The sequence below is a fragment of the Sinocyclocheilus rhinocerous genome, unplaced genomic scaffold (assembly GCF_001515625.1).
Source record: "Sinocyclocheilus rhinocerous isolate Xijiao unplaced genomic scaffold, SAMN03320098_v1.1 scaffold3086, whole genome shotgun sequence".
In the NCBI taxonomy this organism is placed as follows: Eukaryota; Metazoa; Chordata; class Actinopteri; order Cypriniformes; family Cyprinidae; genus Sinocyclocheilus; species Sinocyclocheilus rhinocerous.
This window is the reverse complement of record NW_015628507.1, coordinates 171,772-184,882: the sequence shown is the minus strand read 5'-3', so window position 1 is coordinate 184,882 and position 13,111 is coordinate 171,772. Positions and strand designations below refer to the sequence as shown.

The following is a 13,111-nucleotide window of genomic DNA, read 5'->3' as shown; positions in this document are numbered from 1 at the left end:
AAACAGATTCATCAGGATGGTAACATGAATCTGGTTCTGCCCCAGACTCAAATCCCAGACTCTCTGAGAGCTCAGCAGAGCACGTAGAGAGATGAAGGCCAGCTGGACTGGGTCACGTTTTCAGAATCCCAATGCAATTTGCTCAGACCTCTCAGCATGACGCCTGTTCACGTTTCAACAAGTGTCCGTTTTGATTTGATTCATGAAGCAAAGGCTGAAATAATGACCTTATTAAAGGAATATTTCATCCCAAAATGAAAACCCTGCCATCATCTGCTCACACTCATGCAATTGCAAATCCTTTTTTTTTTTATTCACTTAAAATCTACCCCTCTTTAAGAGCCAGTGAAGTGTGTCTGCAATAATGGTATTGAGTACTGGTATTGTTGTTTAAAATTGAAAAAACAGACCTTTTTGGTCGGTTTATCACACAAAGATAGCTTATGACTTAAGAAGAGTTTAAATGCATTAATATAGGCTATGTTTTTGGCGTATTGAAAAGAGCAGCCTGGACATTCTGCAAAATATCTCCATTTGTGTTCTACAGAAGACATGCACCAGTATTAGCAGGGAACATGCAGTTTTTTGTCAGCATGTTCTCTTGACTCCAGCAACAGGAAACGGATTACAGTTGAGTGGTTTATCACTCACGGTCACTCAAGAGTTATCGAGGAATCTCGTATACAGCAGCCAAGAGGCTTCCCACCAGATGTTCTTATCAGATGCATGTAAATGTGCTCTCCAGGATCAGACTCCTTCTTCATGTCGCCCACCACATGTATCACTGAGACTGCAGGGCAGAACAGACGCACTGATAATGTAGCGTTTGGCGTTTAACAGATTAAAGTCTGTTAGCAGTGAAATGAACACCCACCATTGTCTTAGCTTCAATAATACACCACAATACAGATATTACATCCACTTTTCTATGCAGATTTGTCCATGTTGACGTCAAGGCACTTGTAATATAATACATTAAAAAGGATGTCTAATGCTATATCATGCATTCTGACTTATTTACCCTGCTGAAGAACTGGATTCTTGTGCTAAACATGACCAAAGTCTCAAAAAACGAGTTGGACGTATGACAAGAGTATTTATGTGCCAAATACGCTCCTTCAGGGTTCGTATTAGTTTCGGAAAGTTTTTTTTTTCTTTTTTTTTTTTTCGAGTTTTTCGAGTTTTCGGAGAGAAGTTGTACAGCTGTATCTTTCTTTTATAAATTTTATAAAACTAAAGACTCTTCAGAGATATGAAGGATGCAATACTACTCAATAGGTACTCAAGATTAACATGAGATTGAAACTGAATTACCACATGTAAATACAACTACTGCAGTCAGTAGATTTCTACCGAGGGGGGCCCCGAGTAAATATGCTGTTCAGGGGGCCCACAAACCATAGCGGCGCCCCTAATCATTAATATGATTAGTATATACTATTATAGTACTTTTTTGTAAGAGTATTGAAGTTTTTACTCACTGAATAAATTGTTTTTTTTTTCTGTTATTTTTTCAAAACTTAAGGTGTTTATTTTAATGTGAACAATTGACCATCTTTTATGTCTTGAAAGAAATCATGTTGCTGATTTGTAAGTTACTCATTCAGTGACATGCTGATGCAGCATCGACTCGAACAACATAATCAGCCTCTAATTGGCCTCCTTATGGTCCTCCTTGAACTGACAGCCAATCACACCCAAACATCTGCTGCTAATTTGCATACGTTCAGCTTGAATTGAGAGGATTAGTAATGTTATTGTTTGGGCTTATTTGGTTTCCCAAATTCACCGTTTCCGTCCAAGTCCAGTTTATTTCTCTTCCAATATTGATCTCCGTCTCTGTCTGTTTGCAGGATTACTTGATGACGCACATGTACGGGAACGCGGCGAGAGATGACTTGTGGAACAAATTCTCCGAGGTGAGACTTTACGCATCTTCTGGGTGTGAGACCTCCATCCACGAGCAGGAATCAGCACTGGGGTCAGTCAGTGTTGAGCGGCGAGTGAAATTGTTTGTGTTCAACCTACTTTAATTTACCCAGTGCATCTCCTGCAGGCAGGTGTTCAGAGAATCACGCGCTGCATATAGGTCAGAGGCCATTATATAACTGCACATCATCAGATTTATGCCAATACACCACCTACTCACATCAACGCATAAGGGTTTTATGGAAATGCCACATGGGAAAGAGTTTGATATGGAGGCTGGGTTGTGTCTGATAGTCTCGCTTTTACACTTGAGGTTTCACTTAGAATGGAAACGATTTCTGCAAATGCAGGTCAAATATTGATCCAGAAATCTGATTACTGAAACTTGCTAAATGCAAATGTTCACAGATACTGATAATAAAGACTTGCTGCTACTGATTCTGGTGATTTTAATTAACTTATACATTAGTTGAATATTATCAGACCCAATTAGTGAAGTGTTACATAATTGCTGACAAGCCTGATGAGTCTCTCAGATTAAACATGAGCATCTGCCCTTCGGCTCAGGTGTAGCCAAGAATAACCCAAGAAAAATCTTCTGCTGAAGGAAAGTTGACCTATTTAGATGCTTCACTCGGGCCTCAAAAATACAGTTCTTATTAGGTTTGGCACGAGTGCACCCCTCCTGACAGAAACACTTTTTTCCCCCTGTGATCTACTGATGCAGTTTCTCTGTCTTTTTGTAGTAGCGTAGAGGGTTTAGCAACTGTGTTCATTTCCCATAATTTCCCAGTTTAGTTACCGAAACAACAAATGCTGCAATGCTAATACAAAATTCCTTATTTAAGGAACTGCTAGCACCGGTGAAGTAAACGGTCGTAGCCAACAGCTATGATCACAGTGAAGTTAAGCATTGGGTTCAAGTCATCAGCTCAAAGCACAGAGATGTGCTTTTAAAACCAGAGGACTCTCAGCAAGTCCCCTCTCGCTCATCTTACAAAGTGTCATGACTTTAATGAGATTACTTTCAAGTGTAATCTCAAAGTTATTATAGTTTGTAATGGAACAGCAGGACATTTAGCAGCTCTCAGCGTCGTATGAAGCGTTTTGTCATTCACATCACTCTCCCAAATGCCGGCTGATGGGAGCCGCTTCTTCATTTTCTCTTTCAAAACAGAACGGACTTAAAGGTGAATTTATGTGAAAGGGCCAGACCTGGACCTCCGTATTCTCTCAGTGGTCGTGTTTGTCAGGCACTGATGAATTTAGCTACATTAACAGTCCATGACAGCCCATCATCTAATGAATACTGATATGCGCTGTGTTCATTAGCTATTCATGAAATCCAATTTGCTGCAATAATCTGGCAGTGCTTAGCGCCCACAAAGCCCTTTGTCAAGCTCACGACCCATCGCCGGACCGGCCTTCACTTCCTTTAATTATATCTGCCAGGGCAAAGGTACAGTAGCTTCCTGAAAGCTGTCCTAAAGAAAATGATTCATAATGTAGGAACATCAGCTGCCGTCATCAGCCTCTGCAGAGCCTCTTCTTTATTCACACGGTAAACAAACCATGAGTCATTGACAGCTGTGAGAAGTCGTCTGGTCTCATTCAGCATTTTCCATAATAGCCGAGTCATCTCATGCAAGTTTGGTTAGTCTCAGATTATAATACTCATAATGGTCAGAATCATCTGTTATAAGTAAGAGTTTCCCAGTCACACTGGAGAAGGGGAGTTGCACATGCTCGAATAATCTAGTCAAGTTGATGTTTGCAGAATTCAAGAGAGCCTGACAGAGCACTTTTGTTTCTGCCACCACATTCCCCTTCCAATCCCACAGGTCTCCACAACACACTGACTCTGTGCTGCTGCAGAAACATTGTAAATCTCCACCGGTTTACAATCAATTTTTAAAGAAACTACCGATTGACCCTAGTAAACATGAAATGCTGCACCTCTTTAAAATGCGGTGAAATGAAATGATGGAAAATATCTGTGAAGCCAATGACTCACTGTCTACAGACAGCTACATTAAGACTGAAAGGAAATCTCAAAATACTGACTTTACATGCATGCTAACAAAGATGCTAAACATTATTTAATTATATTTTGAATACTTTATAAATGTGTTTCCAATGTTTTTTTCAGTCACATACTCTACCATTCTTTTTAAAATGGATACTGCATTGAAAAGTAGATGAAACTCCATAAAACATTAAAATGTTCCTCAAACATACAGATAGCTTTTGAAAACAATTCATACAGAAAACTGCCAGTTGTCCACCGTGCTGAACCATTTATAGTAGCATTTTCAAAGAATAAGGAGGAACCGTGTAGGCAGTATATTTCCTTCAGAGACAAAACTCAGTCACATTACAAGCTTTTCACATTAATGAGCCGTGAGATCCAATTTTATGTTTTACTTCTTTAAAATAGGAGGAGCAGCTTCCTCTGAAGAAATCAGACTTATAAATCTAATTCTGCTCTTTTACAAGCGTTGCTCTTGTATAGAGAGATTAGATGAATGGAAATTGCCCTGTGATGTTTCTGCGTATACGGTTTAAGAGAACGGTGAAGTTTAATCACCTTTCTATTCACTAAGAGTTTTTAATTAAAAGTCCTGAATGAGTTCTTATTTCACCCTATGCTCATTGGAAAATCGTACCTCTACCTACATTTTTGTAAAACTTCATACATACAATTCACTGCAGTTTCCAACTGAAATGAACGCTAGTGGTTTTTATTCCTTCTCACACAAAATTATGATTAGGGGCGGGTTATCAAATAACAAAGTCTTACACAATATTATGTTATGACCTTAAAACACTTTTACCATAGTGCATGATCTGTAAGCTAATACACTTTCACATTTGTATCACATAACCAGCTCCATATGTGCCACTTTTCTTTCATAGTAAACTTGCTCGGTAGCTCACCTGGTACAGCGCTGCAGTTGTGATGTGTCTTGTGAAACACAAATACAAATGCTCTAATTAAAGACTTGTAGAAGCAAGCTAAAATCGCATGGCTGCTTCAACAAATCTGTTTTTAACGTTTGCACTATCACTTAGGTTTAGCATCAGGTTTAATTTAAGTAGTACATTATTTTCAAGCTTTTACACCACCCACCATAACCAACATAACTAATATAAACCAACAAAACTCAATCCACTTACACTTTCAGACACTATCTATTTGCTCGGCACCTTTTACTCTGGCAATCTGTATATGTATGATGTATTTTGATCTATATATTTTGTGTCAAAGGCCATGCAGAGGGAGGGAAAGGACATCAACATCACGCAGGTCATGGACCGCTGGACGCTGCAGATGGGTTACCCTGTCGTCACCATCAGCAAGAACGACAGTCTTGACAACAGTGTCACCATCTCACAAGAGCACTTCGTCTATGACACCGACGCCAAGATCCAGAATCCTGAGCTGTTCAACAAAAGGTAGTCTGGCATATGTCAATCATGACAGGTTGTTACATGAAAATGAAACACCATCAGTCAACTGACCACTTGACATTGATTCTCCATGAGCTGATACATCGTTGCAGAAAATCCACAATAATATATGGAGCAGAGGCCTGTACGTTTGCCAAACACTGCAATGCTGAATAATGCAAAAAGCCCACAGTCAGTGATTCTCCTCCCAGAATTCACTGATAGTTTCCTGTGATCAGATCAAGCTCAGACTGAAAAAAGATCCTAGCAGTTTTGCAGCTGATGAGAAGAAGAAACTATTTTGATTAAAAATGAGATTAAATATTAAGTTATTTTGGAAGAAATACAGAAGAATAGACCATCTGGAGATTATAAGCACAGCTAGACAGCTAAAGACTAGCCTAGCGCCCCAAAACAGCATGAAGACCCAAAGGATTTCCTCGCTTATCTGAGGGATGTGAACAGTTTACTGCTTAGCATACTTTTTGATGTCTGCCTTTATTGCTCCTGCTAAGAAAAACAGCTTTAACCAGCCTAAAATGGTTTGCTGGTTTTCACTGGCCATTCAGCTAAAACCAGCAAACTATCTTAGGCAGGTTCAAGATGTTTTTAGCAGGACAGTAAGGAATAACACAATTCTCTTTCTATGAATCATATTTCACAACATGTTCACACACACAAGCTATCAAGCTGCTATTAACTGAGCATTTCATTTATTATTAGCGACCCATGCTAACCCGTCACCGCCACATGCTGTTTGGCACTCGTCTGTGTCGTCACGGAAAACTGCATGTGTCACTGGCAGATAGATTAGTTTAATTCTTCGTTAGAGTGAGATGAATAATTCAATACTGCCTCTGATCCGTTTTAGAAATCCTCCTTTTGTTTTGGATCAGACACTGTTAGCAGCACAAGAATTGAGTCAAGAATTGAATTTTAATGCTATACTGTTTGAGTGTGTGGAGTGTGTTGTTAGGCAGTATTGCCATTTAGATAGTGACAGACTTTCTTAAGTTGAGAACAATATCAGTGCTAAACACCTGCAATTTGAGAACATGAGCTCCTGAGCTCGTAGCATGTAATCTGTTTGCAATATTTTTTGACTAAAGGTGGTTAAAATGTAATATATTACTTAGAAATAGGAGCGAATAATAAAACTAGTGAGGCTATAGCAGCATTTCTGTCATCATCTGATTTAGCATCTGCAGATAATCAATGGCTCCTTGCTTTACGCAGGGGTGTGAAGTAACGAATTACAAATACTCACGTTACAGTAATTAAGTAGTTTTTATCAGTAATTGTACTTTTTTGAGTAGTTTAAAAATTGTGTACTTTTACTTTTACTTGAGTACATTTTAAGTGATGTATCGGTACTTTTACTCCGCTATTTTCCTCCGTTTGTGGTCGTTACATGCTTATTTTAATTTTATTTTTATCCATCAACGTGATTGGATAGAGAGATAGTAATCGGTCTCGTGACTTTCGTCAAATCAGATTGTGCATAGAAAACTTAACCGCCAACTGTTTTATCATGGCTGCTGGAAGTGCATTCTTCAAGCATCAATTCAGTCGCATCTTCCTCTAACTTAAGGTAAATTTCGGATTTCTACTTACTAAATGATTTGTATATAGACTATGCTTGCCTATCTACACGGCCTGAAATTTGGTGTGAGGTTGCGGGTATTGCGTACAGTGTTAACTCATGCAAGTACCACGTTATTGCGTAGTGTTAACTCCCGCAAGTGCCACGTTCGGTAAATTCCCACTCACTTATGAGACGCGCGATCTGCGCTGCCTCGTCTCTCTCTCGCGTGCGTTCTGCAGCAGTCACTTGGATAAGTCATTGTTGCTTGTGGAACTTGTTGGCTTTTGATGAGTTTGAGCGCGTGATGCGCGCTGTGAAAAAGTGTGTTGGAAACACAAATTGAGGACCAATCTGCACTTTATTGATGACCCATGGCGTTAATATACTGCATCTGTGCCAGCGCGTGTTGTAATAAAACTGCAGCTCGTTAATAAATTTATTTTTTTTAATCCATTTTATACAATCTGTCTTCAATTAGCAAGTGCACTCGCGCATAAACAATTTTCAAGTCCAACACTTTTTAAACCAGCAAAGGACCAGCATAAACCAGCATCCCAGCGTCAAAACATACCTAACCAGCATATGCTGTTTTTTTCAACAGGGAGGTTTTATGCTGAGGTGATGTTGTAGAGAATATAAACAACTTAGGACTTGAAGGCACAAATAAATTTTCATATTGCATCCTGCTTGACTGTAATGAGGACGTGCAGTTACTCCTGTGAATTATTTTACAGGTGGATCTGAGCCTTATAGAGTCTTATTTTGCAGGTATGTGTAGGTCTGCTTGAGGCTGGTGTGTAACTGTGTCAAATTAACTTGTGACTGGAGGTTCAGGGTCACATGGTGATGATCAGATACCCACAGTGAAAGAATATCATTAAGATTCTGGCAATAAAAATGTCACATACTAGTGTTACAGTGAAGAAAATTTTCTTGCTCAAGTTAGATGCTTCAGTGATCCTTGAGGAGAAATTTGGTATGACTGCAATAATAAAGAGCACACAAAACAGATATACAGTAGTATATATACACTCACAGTATGCTTAAACGGTTTAGAGTTGGAAACATTATGCAGTGCGGTAATGTATTCAAGTGACATCATTGGAATGTGTCTTGACAGTGCAAAACACACACATCTGAAATGCAATGAAACTAACTGTGAACATGCATCAGTTTGAACGCCACTGGGAACATGAATAAAGTAGAAAAATCTGTAGATCTAGACTGTCTTTCATAGCAGGGATAAACAGACAGCAGCAATGTTTAAAGTAATGAATGGCCAATTTTCTTTAGAGTACATTGAAAAACAACAAGGAAAAAACTGATTTCAGATTGCTTCAAGACATGTTAGCACTTTTGCTACAAATGCAATGTGATGAAATTAGATCCCATTTTTATACCTATATTCAAGTCTGATCACTTGTGATTGGATCACTTTAATAATATGAGGTGTACATGTGTCAGTTCAAGTACATTCCCAAATAATTATTAGACTTCACCACCTCCACGCTTTACATTTGAATGAATCCCTGGCGTTGCAGAAATCCACCACCACCTCTTTGTTTAGCTGCATGTTGCTCTCTGCAGGGTCAATAGATTTCCTCAATATCCAACAAACCCCAGTCTTTCTTCTCTAACTCATCCAGCAGAACATCTTCATCTTCTTTTGTTCAGTTCATGGTCTCAGTGGTTTCAAACCATTGCTGGATGATTGACTGAAAGTCTAAAGCAAGTCTACACAACATACTGGAAATAAGTACAACAGCTCAAGTTCAACACAAACTCCAGCATGTATGAATCCATGGAAGGTTTCAAATGAAGACACTTGTGTTTTTTCCTCTCTTCTGTGCAGCTGGTGTTGGATAAAAGCGTTGTGAGGATCTATCGCACATGTTGAGCCACAAAAGCCCCCAGTGACTCATTATAGACTGCAAAAGCCAGCCGTCCCTAAAGAGAGCCTTAGATATTATCACACCCGCAATGAGAGACAGTGGAACTGAGACCTCACAACCAATGAAGAAAAGAGAGAGAGGATGCTGGTTAATCACAGTGAATTTTAAATGTAGACACATCGCAGCTGTTACTCTTTTGCAGTGGTGATAAAATGTTGAGGGCTTAGGAATTGCAAATAGTTCAATCCCACTGATGAACAGAGTTTCATGTAAATGTATCAGTGTGTGGTTTCATCTGAACACACACAGATGCTTCTATTATCACTGGAATTCATAAGTATTGTTATCAGCGCTCGTCTAGCACAGAATCTCTCTCTATAGTGCCTTACAAACATGCGCGTTTAAATACTGTTTCCCAGCAGGATCATATTGCTTCATCTTATGCATAATATCTTCCTGACTGTGCTATAGTTTCCTCTGTGATATACTGTAATCTTTCAGTCTGCTGTTTACAGCTGTTTCTGCTGAAATTAAAAGTTGCTATCATTGTTTTATTATCTAGTTTCAGTCACTTTACACAGAATCCTCATTTCGGCTTATTCAGGCATAATTAAGACACATTAAATAATGCAAATCATCTTATGAATGATTTGAGGTGAGTCACCAGCAGCCTGAAAGGATTTTGTCCATTCCTGTCAGTTTTCCAACTGACACAAATCCCTAATGATCCGATCCATTCCCCACAGCCGAGACTGATGTCACTAAATAATCCAGGCTGCTCTTCTCATATTAGATGATAAAGTTTGACATTTTATGAAGAAAATGTGGTGCGTGCCTGTGTAAAGTTCACTGCTACGATGCTAGGCTGCTGTGCAGGTTGACAGGGTGCTGTTATGTGTTTGCTAAGGTGTTCTGGGTATTTTTTAGCATGTTGCCTTAAGATAAAACATTGCTTATCACAATGTCTTGTTCTAGCTAATGAACAAAGCTTACTTTAGCAGTTAGCAGTATGCTAAGTAAGCAAGGTTGCTAACCGAAGGCATTTAGTGGTAAGCCAAGAGAGTAAGCTAAACTGTTAACTTGCTAATGCAAACTGAAAACAAGAAAGATGTATTGTTTTAAACATTTTAACTTTAATATGATGCGATATGTCATTTAAAAGACATTCATTAACATATTTTCATGATTAAGAATGAAAACACCATTATGTGTTGTTCTGTTATTTCTTATCAGGCACTGAAGAGAGTAAAATGGGGCTAATGCCACACCTTAAGGGAGATGTGCTTTTCACTGCTGCCATATTGTTTGATTGCAGCTTTTTATTTAATGATACATTTCATGGGAAAATAAATCATAAAGTAGTTTGTTTTTTATGGGACAAAAGGCCCCCAGTATTACTGATACAAATACTGTAACTAAAGTAATATGTTTTGCATAATATCAAAGTTAATACTTGTTTATTACAATCACTTCAACAAATATGGTTCCATATTATGTTTATTTTGATACATAAAATACTTCAGTTTACTTTTATTCAATAAGTACATTGTTATGTGTTTATATACGTACATATTCTTACCCTGGTGCGCCTTTATCCCTGTTGTTCTCTACCTATAAAAACTTTTCTCAGTCAATGAAATAGCTTTGTTGAGGAAGGGGGAAAATTGTTAAAGTAAAGTTACGATATGTTGTTTGGAGCTTGTTCAAATGATTCTGTCTTGCATTAGATCTGTTAATGTTACAGTATTTATTGCTGTTTGTCGGCTCTGCTGTGCTCTTGTCGTCTGGGGTAATTTACGCTGGCAGACAGCAGACCACGTCCACCGGTGTGTCAGCCATTCTGACAGCTGAAAGAGGGGCGGCCATCCATTGTGGCAGCTGTCAGACAGGCTTTTACTGGATGTGCACTCATACCTAGGGATGTTCATACACACACTAACACATGAAAGCACACACTCACAGATGAATCGACATCAAAATGAGGTGGCGACACAGAACATGACAGTGATCGGGTGACGGGTGATACACAGCTGTGTGTGTGTGTGAAAGAGAGATAACAAAGCACTCTGGGAAAGAATGAACGCTGATTTCTTTGAGCTTTGACACTGCTAGGCTTTCTTTCAGCTTCACAATCATCTGATATTTCTGACTTTGTCACTTTGCCTGCTGGTGCCGAGACAGAGAGGAAAATCGCACAAATATATCCCACAATCCCATTAAGTCGTGGGAGTCCATATGTGTGAGATTATGCACGTCATACAGTATGTATCTGCGGCAGTGACATTTAAACCCTGAGATCAAATAGAAGCGTTTCAGCTGCTATTTCTCTCTTTGTCTCATTTCAGCTTCCAGTGGCAAATACCGCTGACGCTCGCAGTGGGAAACTCCAGTCCTGTTACCTTGCTAATGCAAACTGAAAACAAGAAAGATGTATTGTTTTAAACATTTTAACTTTAATATGATGCGATATGTCATTTAAAAGACATTCATTAACATATTTTCATGATTAAGAATGAAAACACCATTATGTGTTGTTCTGTTATTTCTTATCAGGCACTAGTCGTGGGAGTCCATATGTGTGAGATTATGCACGTCATACAGTATGTATCTGCGGCAGTGACATTTAAACCCTGAGATCAAATAGAAGCGTTTCAGCTGCTATTTCTCTCTTTGTCTCATTTCAGCTTCCAGTGGCAAATACCGCTGACGCTCGCAGTGGGAAACTCCAGTCACATATCAACAGAGACCATCATCTGGGTCTCCAATAAAACAGGTACCAATTATGCTAAATGTGTTTTCATTGTAACCAGCAGATAAAAAGTAATAACACAATGAATAAACATAAGTGTACACATCTTAATCCTTTTTGTTTTCCAAAATGTTTAAAAATATATTTTTCAAGGTAAAAAGTAGTTTTTTACAAATGTCATGAATTATTCATGTATCACGCCATGTAAGTCGCACTGCATGATAAATTGTCAGTCATGACCTAATTTTGCCTTGTCATACGAGGGTAAAAAGATCACAATATTGAAGTGAATTAATGATGCTGACAAACAATAATGAGAATCCCCATGATATAATTTCCTGATTTTGACTTATGGCTTTGGTTTGCCAGACAAAAACAAACAAACAGCAACAACAACAACACAATAATTATAATACTAATAATAATAATAATCATATAATGATAATATTATTATTAATAATAATTATATATTATTTATCATTATTATGAATAATAATACGTTTTATTATTGTTATTAATATTACTATTATTATTAGTAGTAGTAGTTGTAGTATTAAACAAGATAAATGAGTAGAGAGAGAGAAAAAAAAGATTATGCCAAACTACATTGTTTTAATATGGCTTTTCTTCCATTATATTGTCAGTACTCCCAGGCATTTTTAACATCCCTAAAAAAATTAAAAATAAAGATTTTAATTAGTAAGAATAAATGGAAAAAAAAATATTTAATTAAGTCATTGTATATATGTATTGAATTCTCTTAAGTACATTTTTAGATCTGAACAGGTAATTGAGTGTCAAAGTATTGACTTATGAAGTCCACAACTGCTGTCATATCAACCAGCGACACCTAAAAAAACAGATAAAAGTACAAATTGAATTGGATTTCCTCATTAAATTGAACTAAATCAGCTCTTGAGAGTGCTTTAATGTTAATGTCCTTTTACAACACATTCAACATACTATTCATCTCTGAGTCACACATTCATGCAGCAGCTCCACGTCCACCATCATTAAATTCAATTCTGTTCCATTCCTTTCCTCTCCATTGGGAGAACGAGGTGGATTTTCTTCGGATGGAGCCACAGCGAGTCAAATTCCAAGAGCCGGAATTGAATTTGGTCTGCAAGTGATCCGTGTGACTCAGAGCTCAGAGTTCCTCTGATTGTGAGACCTTTTAACAGCCTCCATTTTCAGCTCACCTTCCTTTAAAAACAGCCCTCATAAGGGCTACAATGCAGATCCACAGCAGCTGAGACAGAGAAACAGAGACTGTAACATAGAGACCCTATTTATATGCATTAACTCACCACCTGACTCTTGCAATCTGCCCGCTGACGCTTGGATGCTCCCTGGATCACGATACACTTCAAACACATCGAGTCCACGAGCGCTCGAAAGCACTTAACCAGTGCATTTGTTATCCATGAAAAAGCACAAGCTCTGGCTGGAATATTACAAGATGAGAACGTGGCAAACACATTAGATTACAGATGTTGTGCATTA

General features: G+C 38.3%; 1 protein-coding gene across 1 annotated transcript in view; it reads left to right on the top strand.

The window, feature by feature from the left end:
• Positions 1-13,111, top strand: part of LOC107737851 (thyrotropin-releasing hormone-degrading ectoenzyme-like) — a 55,327-nt gene that overhangs the window by 23,775 nt on the left and 18,441 nt on the right. Inside the window, exons 5-7 of the mRNA XM_016549477.1 lie at positions 1,854-1,919; positions 5,198-5,385; positions 11,541-11,629. Coding sequence (XP_016404963.1) covers positions 1,854-1,919; positions 5,198-5,385; positions 11,541-11,629 — 343 coding nt within the window. The remainder of the gene's footprint in view (positions 1-1,853; positions 1,920-5,197; positions 5,386-11,540; positions 11,630-13,111) is intronic.